At 49.7% G+C, this 23,801-nt stretch overlaps 1 protein-coding gene across 1 annotated transcript in view; it reads right to left on the bottom strand.

The window, feature by feature from the left end:
- Positions 1-23,801, bottom strand: part of SARM1 (sterile alpha and TIR motif containing 1) — a 27,531-nt gene extending 3,730 nt beyond the window's left edge. The window contains exons 1-7 of the mRNA XM_008010772.3: positions 22,848-23,801; positions 12,823-13,441; positions 10,052-10,264; positions 9,691-9,782; positions 9,346-9,581; positions 6,359-6,461; positions 6,096-6,285 (exon numbers count right to left, since the gene is read on the bottom strand). Coding sequence (XP_008008963.3) covers positions 6,096-6,285; positions 6,359-6,461; positions 9,346-9,581; positions 9,691-9,782; positions 10,052-10,264; positions 12,823-13,441; positions 22,848-23,707 — 2,313 coding nt within the window. The 5' untranslated portion in view covers positions 23,708-23,801. The remainder of the gene's footprint in view (positions 1-6,095; positions 6,286-6,358; positions 6,462-9,345; positions 9,582-9,690; positions 9,783-10,051; positions 10,265-12,822; positions 13,442-22,847) is intronic.

The raw sequence follows: 23,801 nt of genomic DNA, 5'->3' as shown, positions 1-23,801 counted from the left end.
AATTGAATTGAATTGTGGGATACCCAGCTGGTGTTGGAAAGTTGGAGAATTAGTGGTTAGTGTGGGAAAAACCCCAAACAATTTGGTGTCAGAAGAAAAACATCACAATCCTGCATACAGGTTGATCCATCATGCGCCCTGCCAATTGTACTCCTTACTTATTTCTCAAATCCACCATTTTCCCCCTGCCTCCACCCACTACCACTCTCCTCCAATCCCTATTATCTTTAAGCCCCCACCAGGTCTTTCCTCATCCACCCTTGTCTTCTCTAATTCACTCTCCACATTGCCCTTTCATGTAGCTAATATTTGCAAAATGCACATCTGACAAATCAGATCCTGTCACTCCCTACTTAAAACTCTTCAAGACTTTGCATGGTCTTAGAATAAAGTCCAAACTCCTTCATGTGGCCTGTGAGGCCCTATGTGGTTGGCCACAGTCCACTTCTCAAACTCTACCCCTGCTCTGTCCTCCCAGTCACACAAAATAAGCTTCCTTGTCCTTCCCCCTTGATAATGCCCATTCATTTTTCTGATCTGAGCTCAATCAACTCTTACACAGGGCAGTTGTCTCCCACTGCCCTGACCAAATCAGTTCTCCTATTATAGGCTCTGCAGAACATATTATGGTTGCAAATTTTAATTAATTAATGGATAAACTACTATTTGTCTTCTCTGCCAGACATGAGGAGGGATCATATCTATTTTTCACTGACTTTATATCTTAGCATCTTTTACAGAGCCCTTACAGTTAGCCCTTGCTAAATATTTAATGGATGGATGAATGAATGAATGAGAAAACATAGCACAGCAGTTAGGGCTGCACTCTGGAATCATCAAATCAGGGTTCACATTGAGTCTCTGACACAGGCTCTACGACCTGAGGCAAAAATGATAGGTATTTAAAGTTTCCGTTTTCTCTCTCTTTTTTTTTTTTTTGGTGGAGGGCAGGGAACAGGATCTCACTTTGTTGCCCAGGCTGGAGGGCAGTGGCGCCATCAAGGCTCACTGCAGCCTCAACCTCCTGGGCTCAAGCCATCCTCCCACCTCAGCCTCCCAAGTAGCTGGGACCACAGGCGTGTGCTACCATGTCTGGCTAATTTTTTGTATTTTTTAGTAGAGATGGGGTTTCACCATGTTGCCCAGGCTGGTCTCAAACTCCTGGCCTCAAGTGATCCTCCCACCTTAGCATCCCGAAGTGTTGGGATCACAGGCGTGGGCCGCCACATCTGTTCCTTTGTTTTCTAATATATAAAGCAGAGTTAATGATAGATTTTTCCATGGAATAAGCGCAACATTCCATGGCAAGTAATTAGAACAGCGCTTAGCATACAGTGTATGCTTAATACGTAATAGGTGTTATTATTTCCTCTTCCATAAAGTGGAGATAATAAAACCTACCCCAAAGCATTGTTTTAAGGAATTATTTGCTATTAATGGGGTTCCGTAAGTGCTTATTGAATGTTTTTCTTCCTCTTAATAGGGAACCAAAGGGATTTTACTTACTTAAGTGCAGTTCACTTGTGGTTTTCCATATTGATTACCCGCTAATGTGACTTCAGGGAAAGGACTTTTAAAACCAGAGGCAATTAAGCACCAGAAACAACCAAAGAGGGATGACGGCGCCTCTGGGGCTGGTCCAAGGCAAAGGCTCTTCCTGCCTCTTTGCCATCTGCTGGGACGACAAGGGGTGCCAAGCATTCTTGGGAAGTGGAGCCTTCCTGGGGAAAGAACATATGTAACTTTGCCCTTGACTGGCTTCCTGGGGAGCCTCTCCATTTTACAGATGGAGAGAAAAAAGCCCAGAGAGGAAGGGATTTCCTCCTAAGCCACATGTACGCCCAGCCCATGAAGGACCAGTCCTCTGACTCAAGCCTCGAGAGTCCAAGTCCAGGCTGTTTCAACCAAGCCCTGCTGCCTCTCTGCTGAGCACTGGAATGAATCCTGACCCTGCAGCAATTTATTTGGAAATCTTTTTTTTTTTTTTTTTTTTTTTGAGACGGAGTCTCGCTTTGTCGCCCAGGCTGGAGTGCAGTGGCCAGATCTCCGCTCACTGCAAGCTCCGCCTCCTGGGTTCGCACAATTCTCCTGCCTCAGCCTCCCGAGCAGCTGGGACTACAGGTGCCCGCCACCTCGCCCGGCTTATTTTTTTGTATTTTTAGTAGAGATGGGGTTTCACCGTGTTAGCCAGGATGGTCTCGATCTCCTGACCTCGTGATCCGCCCATCTCGGCCTCCCAAAGTGCTGGGATTACAGGCTTGAGCCACCGCGCCCGGCCTTATTTGGAAATCTTTAGACATTTGTTTCATCCAGAATTATACAAAACCAAAGACAGTACAAACTGTTTATTGCACAGATTCAGAGGCTGGCCAAGAAAGGGATAATAGCGGCCGGGTACGGTGGCTCATGCCTGTAATCCCGGTACTTGGGGAGGCCGAGGCAGGCAGATCACAAGGTCAGGAGATCGAGACCATCCTGGCCAACATGGTGAAACCCGGTCTCTACTAAAATATATATATATCTAAATTAGCTGGACATAGTGGCGTGTGCCTGTAGTCCCAGCTACTCAGGAGGCTGAGGCAGGGCAATTGCTTGAACCCGGGAGGTGGAGGTTGCAGTGAGCCGAGATCGTGCCACAGCACTCTAGACTGGTGACAGAGCGAGAGTCTGTCTCAAAAAAAATGAATAAATAAAAGAGAGGGATAATGGTTTGTTCAGGATCACCTAGCTGGTTGAGAATGAAAGCAATTAGAGTCAAGTCCTTTGGCTGGGCATGGTGGCTCATGCCTCTAATCCCAGAACTTTGGGAGGCCGAGGCAAGCACTGAACTCCAGACTTGAGCTCAGGAGTTTGAGACTAGCCTGGGTGACATAGTGAAACCCTATCTCTACTGGAAAAAAAAAAAAAGAAAAAAAATGGAGTCAAGTCTTCTAACCTGGTAAATCTACTAGATAAGTATGGCTCTCTCAGGCATGGCATCTCAGCTTCATCAGTATCACTTGTCTGCTTAATCATTGATTCAATTGTTCTATAAACTCCTCTACAACCCCTCTCTCTTTCTCTCTCCCTCTCTCTCTTTTTTTTTTTTTTTTGGTGCAATCGCATAGAGCCTCCTTTGTACCATGCATGGTTTTAAGCACCAGGGACACACATGAACAAGGCAAGGTCTGAAGTCTCATGGAGCTCACAGACACTCTTCTCTTTCTCTCAAAATGCTACCTGCCACCTGCTCTGGGTCATCAGCCATGTTCTTACTGGAAGCTCACCTGGCCCAGTGCCCCTCCCCAAACCAGGCCTAGTACTCAGCCCCTCCTATGTGGCCTCTGGGGCTTGACTCCACACTCCATGTGGACTGCATTTCAGTGTCAGAGCCTTCATTCTAAAACCCACTGCCCTGGCATCTTCTCCTTCATGGGCTCCTTGTTTTCCAGTGCCTTAAGCACAGGTCTTCTCCTGCCTTTAAACACTCCTTAACCTGGTTTCCATAGTTCTTATCCAGCCAACGGTGTGCTGGTAACTTTATAATAACTAGCTATTCACGGGGGAGAAAATCCACCAGCCAATCAACCAAACAGACAAAACTCTGATTTGTAGTGGTTCCCAATTTCCTTGGTGTAAATACTCCCACCATGGCTGATGTCAAGTTACCAACATGACATCACTGGATGTGGAGTTGTGAAGAGATACAGATGATCATCTCTGGTGTTGACTGAATCCAGCCCTACCCCATCACCTCCCCTCACACCCCCTCAGATGTGTGCCATAGAATGCAGTGTGGATCTTGGGAAAGCTATGAGCTTTGGAGTCAGATAGATGGAATCTGAAGCCTAGCTTTTCTGATTTCTACACTGGCAGTGCATCCAGAGGAAAATTATTCTACTTTTCTGAGCTTCGGTTTCTTCATCTGTGATATGGAGAAAGCAGTACCCATGATGTATATGGACTTTCAGCACTGTTCTCCTTCCTGCCTTTATTCCTTTGCTTTATTCCTATTTCCTTTGTTCTCCTTCCTACCTTTATTCCATGCTGTTACCCTGGCTTGGGATGCCTTCTCTTCCACTTATCTAGACTCTTAAGATTCTTCTCAAGACCTGTTTCCTCCATGAAGTCCTCCCTGATTATTCCAGTCCTCTGAGGACTAAACTCTGATTTTTTTTTTTTTTAAATCTTGCCCAAATTCCTACCTAAGGGGCCTAGGGAGTCATGCCCTACAAACCATAAAGTCTTATCGGAGGGGTTTTAATTTTAAACCTATATAGCGTGGTCTGCTTTCTAACCTGACTCTAATATAACATCATATAATAAGGGAGGAAATAACCATTTTAACCCCAAATATATTTCCCTGCCATATCTTGAAATTGCGCCACGAGTTTGTCTCCTGTGGGAAAAAGCCACATTCTGTAGAGAATCCCCTTCCCCCCATTGTTTTTTTTCTTTTCAGACTCAGGAGATAATCACAAAGAGCCAGGCACCCTTTTAAGTCCGATAAGAAATATTTTATAACCTACTCCCTCTGAAGTCTGCCCTGAGAACTTCCTCTGCACAAATAAAACTTGGTCTCCACAACGCTTTATCTTAACCTACACATTTCCTTTCTATTGATCCCAGGTCTTCAGATAAACTCAACTAATTATCAACCAGAAAAATTTTAAATTTACCAAAAGCCTGGAAGCCCCCGCTTTGAGCTGTCCTGCCTTTCTGAACCAAACCAACGTACATCTTAAATGTATTGATTAATGTCTCGTGTCTCCCAAAAATGTATAAAACCAAACTGTGCCCTGACCACCTTGGGCACATGTTTTAAAGGTCTCCTGAGGGCTATGTCATGGGCCATGGTCACTCATATTTGGCTTAGAGTAAATCTCTTCAAATATTTTACAGAGTTTGACTCTTTTCGTTGACATAGTGTTGCTCTCTCCCTTCTCCCAACCCCTGTGGCAAGCAAGAGGTTTGCTTACCTGGCTCAGCATTTACACCAACTTGTATGCGATCTAGTCATTTTGAGACAGCATCCCAGTCTGTTGCCCAAGCTGCAGTGCAGTGGCGCCATCTCCGCCTTCTGGGCCCAAGTGAGTCCCCTGCCTCAGTTTCCCGAGTAGCTGGGATTACAGGTGTGCGCCACCATGCCTGGCTGATTTTTGTATTTTTTTAGTAGAGACAAGTTTTCACCGTGTTTCCCAGGCTGGTCTCAAACCCCGGACCTCAAGTGATTCTCCCGCCTCAGCCTCCCAAAATGCTGGGATTACAGGTGTGAACCATTGTGCCTGGCCCTGTGGGCATATTCTTGTCTCTGAGCTGACTGCTTGTCTCATCCTGTCTCTCAGATGACTACTGCATCCCTCAGCCCCAACTCCAATTCCTACTGACAGATTAATGATTAATAACCTGAAGATGCAATGTGAATCTATCCATCCATCCATTCTATAAGTATTCAGTAAGTTCCTACAATGTGTCAGGCACTGAACATACAATCATGAATTAAACAGAGGTAGTAGTTATAATAATTATATTAATAATAATAATAATAGCTACCACTATTGAGCAGTTACTATGTGCCAGCCATTCTGCTAAGCACTTCACAAATTTTAGCTTTTTTAATCCTTATAACAATGTTCTAGACAGTTAGATACTATTATTATAATACGCTCTTTCCAGTAATAAATACAAAGCTTATTGGGGTTGAGTAACTTGCCCAAGGCCAGAGCCAGGATTCAAACTCTCAGTTTTGAGCTCTCAACTATTCCCTTCTGCCTGTCGCTATGCTCTCGTGTCTCTTATGGAAGTTATTTTTCAAAGCATTTTTATCTCGCTCTGATTCTCACAACAGTTCTACAGGGTGAGTGGAACAGGTAAGTTACCCCATTTTGCAGATAAGAAAACTGAGGCTCAGGGAGCCAAAGCCTAGTCTCTTGTCCCTTGTAGCTTGCTAAAGTCCTATTATAGTCAGAGCTGTGGTTCCTGACTTCCAGCTGGGTCAGGGAGGTGCTTCAGGGCTAAGTGTGCTGGGATGTGCAGATAAGAAGGACTAGAAGACAACCCTATCTTCTGGACCATGGGCCAATGCTGGGACCTTAGAGGCATAGGTGGGCACCTACCTTATGCACCCAATCCTTGCAGTCATGGTCCTGCATGCACTTGTCCAGTGCTCCAGGTGACAGCACCAGCACAAAGTTGCGGGCACCCATGACACTCTGGATGAGTTTGTCTTCGAACTTGCCTGCTTCCAGCTTCTCCACATCAATGAAGACACTGAAGCCGTGCAGCTGCAGGTGCACCTTCAGGAGGCTGTAAGTAGGTCCTGTGTCAGTGCCACAGCCTTGTCCAAAGGCCCTGCCACTGCCTGCCTGCCCCTCCTCACCTGGCCAGCTGGGAACCTGAGTTCCGGCGGTAGCTGATGAAGACATCTGGGGTGTCCCCACTGGGTTTGCCACCAGTACAGGGCAGCGGGGAGTGTAGCATTTCTAAAGTGGGCAACAGGCAGCATGGTGAGGGTGGCCCCTCTGCATCACTCACTGTCAGGTATATCATCCCTCTACCCAGCCCTCTCAGCCCAGCCTGGGAAGGGTGGCCTCTCCCAAAAAGGAGAAATGGGGCCTACAGAAGGAAGGTCATGTTCTTGTTGGGTTACTCTTAGGAGGCAGGCACTGCGTTCTAGGGACATTGATATGCATGCACTTCCGGCCCTGCCCTCTCTCTGGAACTCCAGACCTGCACAGCCAGCTGCCCACAATCACTCCAAATTCAACACACTCCAAATCTCCCGCTCATTCCTTCTTCCCTATTTCCCACCAAAGCCAAACACCCGGGTATCAGCCTCAACTCCTGCCTCTCATTTAATTTATTCAACAAATACTTCCTAAGCACTCGCTGTGTGCCAGAACTATCTTCAGTGCTTGAGATTCGGCAGTGAATAAAACAGATAGTACTCTGCCCCTCTGGAGCAATGCTCAGTGCTCAGCATAGGCACCACATTTTGAGGATTCCACCTACTAAACATCCAGGACTCCAGCCTCCGGGCCCTTCCCTGGCTCAGGTTTCCAGTGCCAACCTCCTCAATGGCCTCCCTAAACCCAGCTAGAATTTTCCAGTCTAGGCCAGGCGCAGTGGCCCATACCTGTAATACCAGCACTTTGGGGTACCAAGGTGGGTGGATCACTCGAGGCCAGGAGTTCGAGACCAGCCTGGCCAATATGGTGAGACCCCATCTTCACAAAAGATACAAAAAATTAGCCGGGCATGGTGGCACATGTCTGTAATCCAGCTACTTGGGAGGCTGAGGCACGAGAATCACTTGAACCTGGGAGGCAGAGGTTGCAGTGAGGCAAGAACGCACCACCGCACTTTAGCCTGGGCAACAGAGTGAGACTCTGTCTAAAAAAAGAAAAGAAAAGAATTGCCCAGTGTAGTCCATTTGCCACAGCTACCAGAAGATCTTTCTAAAATCCAAATCTGAGCATGTCACTCCTCCCACTTAAAAACTATGCATGGCTCACCATATGAACTATTTTTTTAAGCTATTTTTGCCCTAGGATTTTCCTGTTGTTTAAAAATGCAATCTTGTGCTGGGTGCGGTGGCCCACACCCGTAATCTCAACACTTTGGGAGGCTAAGTTGGGAGGATTGCTTGAGACAAGGAGTTTGAGAACAGCCTGGGCAACATGGTGAAACCCTGTCTCTACAAAAAATACAAAAATTAGCCGGGTATGGTGTTGCGCGCCTGTGGTCCCAGCTACTTGGGAGGTGAGGTGGGAGAATTGCTCGAGCCCGGGAGGTTGAGGCTTCAGTGGGTTGTGATTGCGCCACTGCACTCCAGCCTGGGTGACAGAATGAGACCTTGTCTCAAATTAATTAATTAATTAATTAAAATAAAAATGAAATCTTGAAGTTTTAATGGGAGCGGCCATGTAAAAATAATAAAAGCCAACCTGCATTAGTTGAAGCATAAGAATGCAGTCAAAGCTCAGTCCCTTGTGTTTTGTGGGTGCTTAGTCTGTAATTGCTGAATGAATGGATAAAATGAAAAGAATTCATCTTCTTATAATATTTAGACACAACCCTCATAGACAACATTTGTTTGTTTATGAAGCAGAAAGGCAAGGCTCAAGTCCCAGTTTTGCCATCTAATGACTTTTATGACTGTGGGAAATGTATTTGAATTCTTTAAATGTTATTGTCATTATCTTTAAAATGAACACCTATGATGGAAATATTCTATATCTTTAATGATGATGGTGGGGGTTGGGGGAGGTCACACAGATGTATTTTAAAACTCCTCAAACTGACACTTTTTTTCTTTTTTGAGATAGGGTCTCACTCCTGCTGCCCAGGCTGGCTGGAGTATAGTGGCCTGATCACAGTTCACTGCAGCCTTAACTTCCTGGGCTCAGGTGATCCTCTGACCTCAGCCTTCCAAGTAGCTGGGACTACATGTATGCGCCATAACACCCAGTTAATTTTTTGTATTTTTTTGTGCTTTTAGTAGAGACGGGCTTTTACCTTGTTGCCCAAGCTGGTTTCAAACTCCTGGACTTGAGCGATCTGCCTGTCTTGGCCTCGCAAAGTGCTAGAATTATAGGCATGAGCCACAGTGCCCGGCCCTCAAACTGGACACTTATTCCTCTTTTTATTCTTTCAAGAGTTCTTTAAGGTTGATTTTAAAAACTGAACACTCACTGCATAGAATCAATGTAGAGACTGACGAGATAATATCTTAAAAACTAACAGAGTACCTTGTAATTGACAATAAAGATTAACTAAGTGGTAAATTAGTAAGTTTAAAATAAATTAGCAAATAAGGAGGGTGGCTAGAGGCCTAGAATTCACTCTAAACCACCTCTAGACCCAAATTTTGTAAGCTGTTGGCCAATAGGATAACACACATACGCACACACCCTTCCCACCTATACCCCACTGCATGGACTCTCCATCAGCCGCTGCCTCTGCCTGGGCTGCCCTTCCTGTTGCCACCCCTCCCCGCCAGTGCCTCTCTCAAGACATGGTGAGGCATCCTGTCCTCTCTGAAATTTAGACCTGGGTGGATGGGGTGGGCCGGGTTTCCTCTGTGCTCCCACTGGAGACCTAGGTAGCTTTCTGCAGGGGCCGTCTGCCTGTTTAATACCTCCCTCCCTTCCTCCCACCGCCTACCCACCTAAGATTGGGAACTTCTTGAGGCAAAGTGCAACGTATTCATCTTTACATCCTCAGAGCCCAGTGTGACCCACGTTTGTGCTCAAGCAATCCACGGTGAGGCTGGAAGTCTCCACCCTGTGTCTTCCCTCACCCTTCTAGGGCCGTGGCTGGGGCTGGGGCTGGGGCTGGGGCGGGGTCCCGGGTGGGAGGGCTGACCTCTGGCCGCCGTGAGGATGCGGGCGCGGTGCACGCCCAGGCGGACGCCGCAGTCCTCCAGCAGCTGCTGCTCAGACACGCGGTGCAGCAGGGAGCGGTCCAGGCCGCAGCTGACCAGGCCGTAGGTGTACTGGCGGAAGCGCGGGTCCAGGCTGCCCAGCCAGTCGGCCAGGTTGCTGCGGTCGCACGTAGAATAGTTGGCGAAGGTCCTGAGCTCGGTGAGCTCCCTAAAGAACCTGCACCCCACGGAGGAGAAGACGCTGAGGTCCAGACTCAGATGGGCTGTGGACCGAGGGGGCGCTTATTTAGACCTAGCTGGGGTCCGGCGGACAGGAGGCTCCGTACCTCTTGCGGGTGATGCCAGATTTCATGCCCAGGTCGGTCTGGAGTTCCTCCTCCGTGAGCCGCAGAAGCAGGTCGCCATCCACCTGCTGCTCCTGGGAGAGGAGTCGGGTGTCAGGAAGGGCTCCGATACTTAGCCCTTGGACCTCGAGCACAAGATGCAAGGGAAGGAACTGGCGATGGCGTGGAGGAGGCGGATGGGACCTAGGTCAGAGCCGAGTGACCCCAAGGGTGGCTGCGTACAGGCTCCCCACCCCTAAAAGCCACCCCAGCGCCACAGGAGTGCGAGGCCGGGAGGGAACACCGTCTCTGTGCACAGGGCGCCCGCTCTGACTTGGGGGAGGTGCACCCCCCACGACTCTACCCGGAAGCTCTCGCAGTACTTGGAGAAGCCAATCTGCTGCAGCCACGTCTGGACCTCGGCCTCCTTCCAGCTGGGCACGGAGGGCAGGATGGGCCGTGGCACCTCCTCGCCCAGCAGGCGCAGCGCGCGCTTGGCCAGCGCAGACTTAGTGCCGTTGGTAGAGTAGGAAACCAGGCGTTTCAGGCTCTGGATGGCGCCGATGTCGCTGAATACCTAGGGAGGGAGTGGGGAGAGGGCTCTAGGTTCCACCAGCTCTCCAGGTGCCCCAACACGTGCCCAGTCCCTCTCCTTGTCTCTTCTGACAACCCAAAGTCTCTCCATCTGCCCTGGCCCCGCCTGCAGCCACTAAGTCATGGGGTCTTGCGGATTCCCCCTCCTGAAGTTCTCTCAGTTCTTGACCAGGTCCTGACTCTGGATGGGTTGGGGGCGGAGGGGCGGATCCCTCCTTCATATCCTTCTTATAGCATCTACAGGCCCTGAAATAAAGTTGAGCTCTCAGCATGGCCCTAGGCAGGGCACACTGCAGCTGCCCATCACTCCCAGTTCACCTCACCTTCCACCAACTTACACTTCACACACACACACACATGCACTCACATTCCAAGGCTTTCACACCTCTGGGTCTTGGCCCACTATGTTTCCAAATCCTTAGTTCTTCCAGCCTGCTTGTGGGAATCCTCCCAATCCACGGAAATCCTACTTATCCACCAGAATCCAAATCGATTAGCACCTCCTTCATGCAGCCTGCTTTGATTTCCCCACATCCTGGCCCACAACTCCAATGAAGGCTTATATACCACACTCTGAATGCCACTGTCACTGGTTGACAATGCAACTTCCACTGGAGTATAAGCTGAGGACATGTGTTAGTCACTACTGGAACCCTGTATCTGACACAATGAAGGACACAGAGTGGGACTCAAGATGTCTTTGTTGAACTGGACTCACTTGGCCTCGATGGGAAAGGGGTGACAGGCTGGTGATCCTGATTGCTGCCCAGATCTAATCCTTGGGGTCCTCACTCCCTACTTCCTTTAAGACCCTTCTCCCTAAGCAGAATGACCTGCCTTATAGAGCAAGTCCTCCCTGACCCAGCTCTGGAGAGCAGAGAGAAGAATCAGAAGTACCTAGAACACTGGATGTTGAAAGAGGCCCCAGAGACCCCCCTAACATAGCAGTCTCCTTTTTTTTTTTTTCTTTTTTGAGACGGAGCCTTGCTCTGTAGCCCAGGCTAGAGTGCAGTGGTGCGATCCGGCTCACTGCAACCTCTGCCTCACAGGTTCATGTGATTCTTCTGCCTCAGCCTCCCGAGTAGCTGGGATTACAGGTACCTGCCACCATGCCCAGCTAATTTTTGTATTTTTAGTAGAGACGGAGTTTCACCATGTTGTCCAGGCTGGTCTTGAACTCCTGACCTCAAGTGATCCACCTGCCTCGGCCTCCCAAAGTGCTGGGATTACAGGCGTGAACCACCTCATCCAACCAGCAGTCTCCTTTTTATCTGTAGGCAAACACATGATGGGTGACAATCATCTGTAAGATACACACCTTTGAGCACCCCCCGATGACAGCTGGGGTACAGACAAGGTGGGCCATGGGGTATGCACCACATCCCTGTGCACCAGCTATCACCAACCTCCAAGGCTCCACAGAAAAATGCAAAGAAGAGTGACATTGTAGGGAGAATCTTCAACCTGTAATATTTTAAAAACAAAGCCCAGCTGGGGATGTGGTGCGTGCTTGTAGTCCCAGCTACTTGGGAGGCTGAGGCAGAGAGGATCACTTGGAGCCTGAGAGTTTGATGCCAGCCTAGGCAATATAGTAGAACTCTGTTTCCAAAAAGTACAATCCACAAACTTTCGGTGCTAAAACTATCATTATCCCACATCCAGGGTAAGAACTGCCGCTGTGGTTCAATTTATTGAATTTTTCACAAGATAAAAATGAGGCCCAGATAGAGGCCCAGAGAGGGGAAGCCAGGTGCTCAAGGTCACACAGCAAATTAAAGCAGTGGGCAAAGGTCACTGGTAGATTAGATCCTGGACATGAGGACCCCTTGGGACTCTGGTGGGGGTTATCTGGCTGACACACTGATGTCCTGTCCCAAGCCCCAAGCCTCTGTCTCTAGCGGCCATCTTCCCAGACTCCAGACTCAAAAGGCTAAACTACCCACTGAAGCTCCCCAGCTGGGCATCTCTCAAGCATCTCAAACTCCATATGTCCTGCAGAAGTCACTTTCTTCCCCTTCCCCACTTCCACTTGTCTGTCACCCAGTTCACCTTATTCATTGCCTATGTTCAGGGCCAGCAGTCATCCTCAGCTCCTCTCTCTCCTTCTCTCAGTCACCAAGTGCTCACTCCATCTCTTAAACAACTCTTGAATCTGCTCTCTGCCACTGGCGTCGCTATCTCCCCCTTCTCCCAACGCCCACCCCTTCAAGTCATACATAGTCTTTTATTAGGTTGCCTTGCCTCCACCCTCACCCTTGCCAAGCCCCTTTCCACACAGCAGCTAGGATGATCTTTGTAAAACACAAGTGTTCCCTTGCTTAAAAACTTCTTAGTGTCTTCCTCTTGCCCCCAAACCCAAGTTCAAACTTTGGGACTTGCCTTCAAGATCAAAATGACTGGCTCCCCGCCCCCCGCCGTCTTTGTCTTGCTTCACCTAATTCTGATGTGTATTTCAAGACCCGGTTGAATGTGACTTCCTCTGGGAAACCTTCCCAAAGGCTCTCTAACCCCTGATCCACCCAACCCCACATCTGCACCCACCTTGGTCTTGCCTTGCAGGCTCTTGATGGCAGCCTCCGCGCAGAGATAGAAAGCCCCGATGCACTGCGCCTCCAAGCGGTTAGAGTCGAGCAACGGCACAAGGCGCTGCAGGTCATCGGGCCCGCGGCCCTGGCTTGTGTCGCTGGCGTCCACCAGACAGCGGGCGAAGCGGCCAGGGTCCAGCGAGGCCACAAGCGGCTCCACGAGCGCCAGCGTGCCCGAGCGTTCCACCTCGCGCTCCACCTCCTTGTTAGTCGCCAACACCGCTACTGCGAGGCAGGCGTGCAGCCGAAGCAGCTCGTCCTCCTTGGAGAAGGCGAGCGGGAAGAGCCACTCTGCTGCGCGCTTCTCCACCATGCGCCGCTGCACCGCCTGGCCCCCATGCAGCGCGCAGTTGCCCAGCGCCAGCGCGCAGTGGCGCAGTAGCGCGGGGTCCGTGCGGCGGCACCAATACAGCACCGCGTCCAGGCCGCCGGCCGCCACCAGCTTCTGGCACGTCTCCTCCGAGTGCTTGAACATGTGCTCCAAGATGCCTGCCACGCTCCGCGCCAGCTCTACGGGTTCGCGCTCCTTCGCCAGGTTCAGGATCACGCCCAGCCCGATGCGCGCCACGCGGTCCCTGCCCAGTGAAAGTGGAAGGGGACGGTGGAATTGCCGCAGCTTGTGGAGCTTGGCTTGCCTGTTTGGGGCCTGGTCACTAACCCTCTCTGGGCCTCACTGGCCTCATATAGGGGATAGGATTCCCCTCCCTGCTCCCCACCCTCACCTCCTCCCCTGGGAGGACCCCACTTCTCGGATTCTAAGGGTGTTCTATCCTGGCCACAGCCATTCTCCCCCTCATTCCTCCCCTTGAGAGGCAGTATGTGTGGTGGCTAACAGCCTCAGCTCAGGAGCAGATCCCCTGGGTCCTGGTTTCTTCTCAGCCCGTTTTCTAACTAGGATAAAGGAGACCTTTGGGCAGCTTCCTTTATCTCTCTACCTTGCTTTCCTTATCTCATAAATAGAAAATACAAATACCTGCCTCATAGGATTATTATCAGGACTAATGAGATAAGCCATATAGAGTGCTTGGCACAATGCCTGGCACATGGTAAAAACTCAACAAATATTAACTTGTCCTAATTTGAAGTGTCACTTGAAGCACACCACTCTTAGCCTTGCCTTTTCCTCATTCCATGGCCCATGACTGGGGCACATGTATTCATTCATTCAACAGATGTTTCCTGAGGACCTGCCCTGGGCCAGGCACTGCACTATGGGCTGAGGTTTAACTGAGACTGGCTGGAGCTTATCCTCAGAGCGATGGAGGAGGACATAGACAAGAAAACAATGAGTGAACCAGACTGTAGTGATAGGGCCTTGGCGCTAGCAAAACAGGATGATGTGATGGAGTGTGCCTGGAGGAGGGGTATGTGTGAAGAGGTGACATCTGAGAGCTTAATGTGGAGAATCCCTGCATGCAAATATCTGGGAGGAGCATAACAGGTAGAGAGAGGAGCAAGGATGAAGGCCTGAGGGCAGAGGAGCTGATGTGTTTGAGGAATAGAAAGAATGCCAGAGGTATTGCAATGTCTAAAACCAACAAGGGAAAATATAAAACCAGGCTGGGCAAGGTGGCTCATGCCTGTAGAGTGCTTGGCACAATGCCTGGCACATGGAGGCCAAGGTGGGAGGTTCACTTGAGACCAGCCTGGACAATAAAGTGAGACCCTGTGTCAAAAGAAAAAAATAAAAAAGAGAGACAGAAAGAAAACAAAAAGAAAAGAAAAAATCAATGAGGGGTTTATATGTAGAATATATCAGCAAATATTCAAATCAAGAAGAAAAAGGCAATACATTCAAAAGAAAATGGGCAAAGGACATAAACAGGCAATTGACAAGAGGAAATCCAAAATTTGAACAAGCAGATAAACAGATGCTCTAACTCATTAGTAATCAGAGAAATGAAAATTAAAACAATAGCTATCACTACCTGAAATGTTCTTCAACAAAATCCTCTTCATGGTTCATCATTTCAATGTCTGCTCAAATGTTACTTCCTTCCAATCATCCAATCTAAAGGCTTTTCCCCATCACTTTCTAATTCATTACCCTATTTTATTGTCTTCAGGGCATTTAATACCTGATATTATATTAATAGTCTACTTGTTTGTTAGTTCCATAGAGCAGAAACTTTATCTGTCATTTTCTCTCTCCTTCCTTCCTTCCTTCCTTCCTTCCTTCCTTCCTTCCTTCCTTCCTTCCTTCCTTCCTTCCTTCCTTCTTTCTTTTCTTTCCTTCTTTCCCTCTTTCCCTCTTTCTCTCTTTCTCTCTTTCTTTCTTGAGACGGAGTCTCGGAGTCTCGCTCTGTCGCTGGGGCTGGAATGCAATGGCCGGATCTCGGCTTACTGCAAGCTCCGCCTCCCGGGTTCACGCCATTCTCCTGCCTCAGCCTCCTGAGTAGCTGGGACTACAGGCGCCCGCCACCTTGCCCGGCTAGTTTTTTGTATTTTTTAGTAGAGATGGGGTTTCACCGTGTTAGCCAGGATGGTCTTGATCTCCTGACCTCGTGATCCGCCCGTCTCGGCCTCCTAAAGTGCTGGGATTACAGGCTTGAGCCACCGCGCCCAGCCCATTTTCTTTCTTAAAATGATCTAAATGGAGAAAATTACCCTTTCCTAGAGTTTCTTCACCTAAATCATTTTATTTTATTTCAAAGGTCATTTCCACTCTCCTTTGTCCCTGACCACGCTCCACACACATACCTTGAATAAAATGTTCACTGGCAGAAAACAAACAAACAGAAAACCAGCTACCACTTTACACCTGTTAGATGGGCAAAATTAGAAGTTGAACAGTACAGGCAACCTTTGCCAAAGAGATTATCGTATAGATAGACAAGAGCACTTAGACAAGGATGTTCACTGCAGTGTCATTTGTAGTGTGAGGAAGTTGGAGGCAATCAGTAGCAAGCCTGGGGAGAGTCAGGTCACATAGGCAGGTGCCCACTCTGTAGGATTTGGGGGGAGGTCCAAGTGACTGAGCGGGTGATAACACAGCAACATGAACCAGGACAACATAGCCTGGGCAAGGTAGCAAACCCCTATCTCTACGAAATCAAAAAATTAGCCAGGTATGGTGGCAGAGGCCTGTAGTCCCAGCTACCTGAGAGGCTGAGGCAGGATGATAGTTTGAGCCCAGTAGGTTGAGGCTACAGTGAGTCATGATTGGGCCACTGCACTCCAGCCTGGGCATCAGAGCGAGACCCTGTCTCAACCAACCAACCAAACAAAAAAAAAACCAAAAGAAAACCCCCAACAAAACCCAATACTGAGTGGGAAAAAGTAAGAAATAGAATGTGCTATATGACAGCACCATTTATATACATTAAAAATACATGTACACAAAACCAAGAATAAAGATTTAAAGATTTTAGCAGAACACAGATAGAAAGATACACATTAGATATACTGAATGGTTCCCTATGGAGTAAGGGCAAGAGAATAGTGGGGGCACTAGTCAGGAGGAGAAGGAGAGATTGCATTTCAGGCACAGGTATATGCAAAGAGTTGGAGGTGTTGGAGAGCCGGTGCACTTGGGGAGCTGCCCACACTTTCATGGCTGAGGCAGAAAATTCAAGGGGAGAGTGAAAAGAGATTGGACCTGGAGGCCTTTTGAAGCACCTCAAGGCATTTGTACTCTATTTTGATGTCAAAGAGAAGCCACTGCAGGGAGGAGAGTAGCCTGGCCATGTTTGGGTTTTAGAAAATTCAGTCTGGCTATGGTGGAGAGGACAGATCCAATAGAGAGAACTTGGAGGCCCGTTGAGCAGGTGGGAGAGTTGCCACATCCTGGTAGAGCTTCAGGCTTCCTGCCTTACTGACCTCCACAAATGATGTCCTCCACAGATGGCTGGGCACAGTGGCTCATGCCTGTAATCCCAGCACTTTGGGAGGCCAAGGCAGGAGGATCACTTGAGGTCAGGAGTTTGAGACCAGCCTTGCCAACATGGTGAAACCCCATCTCTACTAAAATTACAAAAATAAGCCAGGTGTAGTGGTGTGCGCTTGTAATCCCAGCTACTCAGGAGGCTAAGGCAGGAGAATCACTTGAACCCGGGAGGCAGAGGTTGTAGTGAGCTGAGGCTGCACCAGTGCTCTATAGCCTGGGTGACATAGTGAGACTCCATCTAAAAAAAAAAAAAAAAAGGTGATGTCCTCCACAGGTGACATTACTGCCAAAGAGATAGAGGCCCAGTCAGCAATGGAGTCCTTGCCCAGAGGGCACCACAGTGACCATAGTGCATGTGATTTTGTGTCCACTGCAGAACCTAGCTGAGTCTGGAACATGCCATAAGGCCGGCACAGATTTGCTGAGTTGACCCCATAGCTTCTCGGCAGCCTATCTTCAAAGAAACAGATGGGTCCTAATCATTCATAGAGGCTGCTGGAACTACAGTTATTTCTTCCTCTTGTATTTTTTTTTTTTTTCAATTTGAGATGGGGTCTCACTTTGTCACCTGGGCTGGAGTGCAGTGGCATGATCACAGCTCACTGCAGCCTTGGCCATCTAGGTTCAACTGATCCTCCCAACTCAGTTACCTGAGTAGCTGGGACTACAGACATGTACCACCATGTCTGGCTGATTTTTATTTTGTTTTGTTTTATTTTACTTTGTAGGATTGTTTGACAGGATCCCATTATGTTGCCCAGGCTTGTCTCAAACTCCCAGGATTGCTGGGTTCAAGCAATCCTCCCACTTTGGCCTCCCAAAGCGCTGGGAATACAGGTGTGAGCCACCTCGCCTGGCCCAATTATTCCTTTTACCAGTGAGAAAACCAAAACTCAGAGAGGTTACATGACATGCCCAGAGTCACACAGCTTCTGAGAGGCACAGCTGAGATTTGAAACCAGATCTGCCTGTCTCCAGAGTTCAAGATCCTTCACCTTCACTTTGCATTTCCACACATCTGACTACATAAATGCCTAGAATATAAGAGCCAGGATGTGCTTAAGAAATATATAATGTGGCCAGGCATGGTGGCTCACGCCTGTAATCCCAACACTTTGGGAGGCCGAGGTGGGCAGATCACTTGAGGTCAGGAGTTCGAGACCAGCCTGGCCAACATGGTGAAACTCTATCTCTATTAAAAATACAAAAACTAACTGGGTGTGGTAGCAGGTGCCTGTAATCCCAGCTACTCGGGAGGCTGAGGCATCAGAATCACTTGAGCCTGGGAGGCAGAGGTTGCAGTGAGCCAAGATCGTGCCACTGCAATCCAGCCTGGGTGACAGAGGGAGACTCCATCTCAAAAAATAAAAAACAGGCTGGGCGCGGTGGCTCACACCTGTAATCCCAGCACTTTGGGAGGCTGAGGCGGGTGGATCACAAGGTCAGGAGATCGAGACCATCCCATCCCGGCTCACACAGTGAAACCCCCTCTCTACTAAAAATACTAAAACTAGCCGGGCGAGGTGGCGGGCACCTGTAGTCCCAGCTACTCGGGAGGCTGAGGCAGGAGAATGGCGTGAACCCGGGAGGCAGAGCTTGCAGTGAGCTGAGATTGCGCCACTGTACTCCAGCCTGGGCGACAGAGCGAGACTCCGTCTCAAAAAAAAAAAAAAAAAAAAAAAAAAAAAAAAAAAAAAAAAATAAATAAATAAAATTAAATAAATAAATAAAAAAATAAAAAACAAAATAAGAAAATTATTTAATCTGGCTGAATGCAGTGGCTCATGTCTGTAATTTCAGTACTTCGGGAGCCCAAGGCAGTAGGATTGCTTGAGTCCTGGAGTTTGAGACCAGCCTGGGCAACATAGCAAGACCCAGTTTCTACAAAAAACAAAAAAGATGAGAAAGAAATCATCTAATCCAACATCCTTATTTTCTTTTCTTTCTTTCTTTTTTTTCTTTTTTCTTTCTTTTTTTTTTTTTTTTTTTTTGACAGGATCTCACTCTGTCACCTAGGCTGGAGTGCAGTGGCGTGATCTCAGCTCACTGCAACCTCCACCTCCTAGGTTCAACTGATTCTCATGTCTCAGCCTCCCAAGTAGCTGGGATTATGGAAATGTACCACCACGCCTGGCTCTTTTTTTTTTTTTTTTTTTTTTTTTTTTTTTTGTATTTTTAGTAGAGACAGAGTTTTACCATGTTGGCCAGGCAATCTCGAACTCCTGACCTCAAACGATTCGCCCGCCTTGGCCTCCCAAAGTGCTGAGATTATAGGCTTGAGCCACCGCGCCCGGCCAGCCAATACCCTCATATTCAGAGTACTTACCTAAGGCCCAGTGAAGGGAAGGACTTGCTCAGGAACATATCAATTCAGAGCCAGGAGTTTATTTTGAGTCTCCTGATGCCCCAGCCCTCACCTTTCCCTATGAACCTGGCACCTTTACAGAGTGGAACTGTGCTGCACTCTTGTGATAACTACTCACCCAGCTCCCAGTTCTTCTGTGGTCTGAGAGGCTGTGGGTCTGGTGAAATGGGCACATATTTTAGAATTACACAGGTCTGGATTCAAATTCCAGCTCCAAAGGAGGGAAAGATTGTATATATATATTGCAAACATGTCTATATAATATACATGCAAATGCCTGTATATGCAAAGACTCTCTCTGGAAGGATATACAAGAAACTTCTTACAGTGATTTATCTCCAGAGAGGGGGTCTGGTTGAGAAGAACTTTTTTAAAACAATTTTAATTTAATTTTTAAAAATTGAGACAGGGCTCTCACTATGTTGCCCAGGCTGGTTTCAGTCAAACTCCTGGGCTCAAGCAATCCTCCTGCCTCAGCCTCCTAAAGTTCTGAGATTACAGGCATGAGCCACCATGCCTGGTCAAGAAGAACTTTTAACTGTATACCTTTTTTGTGCTTTTCCACTTTTTTGAATTTATATGCAATGGCTTTCATGATTTTTTTTTTTTTTAGATGGAGTCTCACTCTTGCCCAGGCTGGAGTGCAGTGGCATGATCTCGGCTCACTGCAATCTCCACTTCCCTGGTTCAAACAATTCCCCTGCCTCAACCTCCTGAGTAGCTAGGATTACAGGTGCACGTCATCACACCTGGCTAATTTTTTTGTATTTTTAGTAGAGATGGGGTTTCACCATGTTGGCCAGACTGGTCTCGAACTCCTGACCTCAGGCAATCCACCCACCTGGGCCTCCCAAAGTGCTGGGATTACAGGCATGAGACACTGCTCCCGGCAGCCTTTCTGTGATTTTAAAAACCTGTCTCCTCCATTTATTCATTGCATATTCCTGGGAAAGCCATTTAACTACTCTGAGGATAGCTTCATTAAGATCCCCTGAAGGGGGTGGACTGTAAGGGCTAGCAGTCATATGGGGCCCTCACTGGGTGTTGTGGGGCCAGATTTTAAGAACCATATTCTGTTGAACTTCTGGTAGTTGGAAGTCAGGAAAACTGTGACCTAGGCTCCTTGACAATGGGTGCAATAGCATCCTGAGAAGAAAGCAAGAGGGAAGTGGCAAAAAGGGGTGGGCGCACTGATGGAAGAGTTTTTTTTTTTTTTTTTTTTTTTTAACAAGGTCTAGCTCTGTCGCTGAGGCTGGAATGCAGTGGCATGATCTCAGCTCATTGTGACCTCCGCCTCCTGGGCTCAAGCAATCCTCCCACCTCAGCCTCCTGAGTAGCTGGGACTACAGGTGCATGCCATCACGCCCGGCTAATTTGTATATTTTTTGTAGAGATGGGTTTTTGCCATGTTGCCCAGGCTGATCTTGAACTCCTGGTCTCAAGTGATCCACCCACCCAAAGGCATGAGCCACCATGCTTGCCCAGAAGAGCCTTCTTTGAGATGAGGAAGTGGGGGCTTGGTTGGTGAAGGAGAAAAAAGTTTCATAAACACATTCTCACTGTGTCACTTCCCTTCTCTTCCTTCCAGCTCCATTCTCATGCAGCCTACAGGGGGTGCAGGGATACTGCCCTTCTTTTTTCTTTTGAGATGCAGTCTCACTCTGTTGCCAAGGCTGGAGGGCAGTGGCGCAATCTCAGCTCACTGCAGCCTCTGCCCCCCGAGTTCCAGCAGTTCTCCTGCCTCAGCCTTCAGAGTAGCTGGGGTTACAGGCACACACCACGCACCACCACGCCTGGCTAATTTTTGTGTTTCACCTGACCTCAGTGATCTGCCTGCCTTGGCCTCCCAAAGTGCTAGGATTATAGGCGTGAGCCATTGCACCACTACACCTGGTTGGGACAGTGCCTTTTTTTTTTTGAGACGGAGTCTTGCTCTGTCACCCATTGCTCTGTCACCCAGGGTGGGATGGAGTGCAATGGCACGATCTCAGCTCCCTGCAACCTCCACCTCCCGGGTTCAAGCGATTCTTCTGCCTCAGTCTCCCCAGTAGTTGGGATTACAGATGCCCGCCACCATGCCCAGCTAATTTTTGTATTTTTTAGTAGAGATGGGGTTTCACCCCGTCAGGCTGGGTGGTCAGGCTGGTGGTCAGGCTGGTCTCAAACTCCTGACCTCAGGTGATCCACCCGTCTGGGCCTCCCAAAGTGCTGGGATTACAGGCGTGAGCCAAGGCGCCTGGCGGCGACCCTGCTTTTCTTTGGAGGCATTGTGATAGCAACCAGCCACGTTGTGCTCTGTCCTTGGTCCTGAAGATACCAGCGTGATGTTTCTTGGTACCAGGGACACTGGTTAGTGACTCTTCTCTCAGTAACTCTGAACCAGGTGAGAATTGTCATTTTTAACCTTGAAATATAACAGTACTGTTTGCATCTTGCAGCCCTCCTCTCCTTGGGGTGCTGGCTGTACTCACTCTCCAGGGATTGTAGTTATAGCTACCTGACTCCACATCGCAAGCCTGCAGGGCACACCTACCAGTCTCGACCCCACCACACCCAGTGAGCACACACATATTTTATTTGCTATCCCCTCCAAATTCATGGCCTATCCCAATCATGGCATCGGATGTCAGATGGGAGGTTAATGGCTTGCCAAATAAGCAGAACCCTATCTTGGTTTCCCAACCTAAATTGCTTAATTCATGCATTTTTGACAGTTGTGTCATTTCCAGCAATCACAAGGTAATTTTTTTCTTTTTGAAAATGGCAAGGAAAACACCCCCAACCCACTCCCTTCACACTTGTGAGAGCTGCATGAGCTGAAAGTGACTCTTCCAAAAACTCTTCTAAGCTTGAGAAGCTCGAGACTTCACCATGAGACTGGATTGTGACAGCTTGGTCTGCTCTGGCATCAGAAGGGAGGGAAAGTGAGTCCTTGGAGGTCTTCATACTCCAGGAGAGATCCCAAGAGACATGCAAGAGTGGCAACGAGGCCTCTGTTTGACCCTCTTGCAGCGTCTTGGTGCTAAGTGGGGTAGAGGGAGAGAACACACACTCCGCCTGGTCCCTGCCGGGCTCCACACCCCGATGTCCTCTTCCCCCACCCATGCCTCACAGCAGAAAACTGTTTCCCATCAGGAGCCGCAGAATGAGATCATATCTGGCCTGTTACAAGAACCAGAATGACTGATGGAGCAGAAGTTGGATTGGGGAGGCAAGAAGGGAGTAAGCAGCCTCAGGCCAGCTCGCATTGCAGCCTGGGGAGGAGAGAAAGGAGAGTTCTCCCTCCCTCTTTTCTGAGCATTGTGTTTCCCTTCTTCTCCCATTGGGAGGGGGATGGGATGTCGGGGAAAGAAGGTGTCCTAGAAGGGAACCCAAGCCGGTGGGCAGGAGAGCTGTGGGCTTGGGAGACGGGGGAGAGGAAGAATTGGCAATAGGATGCCATCTCCATCCATAGAGCCAGGGACGGACTCCTATCCTCTAACTCCATTCCTCACTCCACTAGCCCTGGGAGCAAATCTTAGTTCACTGTGACCCACTGGGCAAGTCACTAAACTTTCCTAAGCCTCAGTTTCCTTATCTGTGAAACGGACATGCTGATCCTAACAGAGATGTAGTGCAGGCAGGCAGAGAGGTGAGGGAGGCAAAGGCACGGCGCGAGGCACACGGGAACCCAGGCGCTTGACCGTCCACACCACGCGGCGCTCTCCCAACCCCGGCCCGGCGCGCTCACCGGTTCTCAGCCACCAGGATCTGCTCCAGCAGGCGCGCGGCCTGCACACGCGTCTCCAGCTCCGGCGCCTGCAGCAGCCGCAACAGCAGGTCGAGGCCGCCGTCCAGGCGGATGGCGTCGCACAGACCCTGGGCTACCTCGCGGCCCACGGCCGGCAGCAGCCAGGCCTCCTCCACCAGTTGGAAGACCTCGGCCAGGCCGGCGCCCACGGCCCGCGCGCCGCCCGCCTGCTTTAGCGCGGACAAGGCCTGCTGCAGCTCCGGCAGCGCGCGCTCCAGGGCGTCCTGCACCTCGGTGCCTGCCCCGGGCGATACTTCGCGGGGCCCGCGGCCGCCCGCAGCCCACCATGGGCCCGTGCCACCGCCCCCATCCGGCCCCGGCACCGCCAGCCGCTCGGCGCCCGGCCGTGGGCCCGACATGGCGAAGAAGCGACACAGCTTGTAGGCGGAGAGGAGCAGCGTCAGAACCATGGGCGCGGGGCCGCGGGGGACATCCCCGGCCTGGAGGCGGGGGCCGCGCGGAGAGACCCCGGTTTTGGGAAAAGAGGGACCCGAGAGGGGTCGGGGGAAGAAGATGGAGGGGGAGGAATAGAGAGAAGGGTACCAGGCAAGGGTGCCGGTCAGAAGTTTGAGGGAGGAGTGAGGGCAGGATCGGGGGTGCAGCGGTTGGCAAAGGTGATGCAGGCCAAGATGCAGGGAGTGGGCGAAACGAGAGAGCGAGGAGGCGAGGGATGGCTCCGGACGCCGGAGGGTAGAGGAGGCGGCGGCTGGAACAAAGCGTTGCCCGAGCAGAGGCTCGGCTGAGCTGGGAGATGCTCGGCAGCAGCCACGCCCCGGAACCGCAGCGGACCCGGGGCTCATGCCCCGCCTCTGGGTCCAGCGGGGCTCCTCCAGCCTCCTGCGCAGCTCCACCCCCACGTCGTCCCCAGCCACGCCCACGCCCCTGGCCAGCCTT

This window comes from Chlorocebus sabaeus, chromosome 16 (assembly GCF_047675955.1).
Source record: "Chlorocebus sabaeus isolate Y175 chromosome 16, mChlSab1.0.hap1, whole genome shotgun sequence".
Taxonomy (NCBI): domain Eukaryota; kingdom Metazoa; phylum Chordata; class Mammalia; order Primates; family Cercopithecidae; genus Chlorocebus; species Chlorocebus sabaeus.
This window is presented reverse-complemented; position numbering and strand designations above follow the sequence as displayed.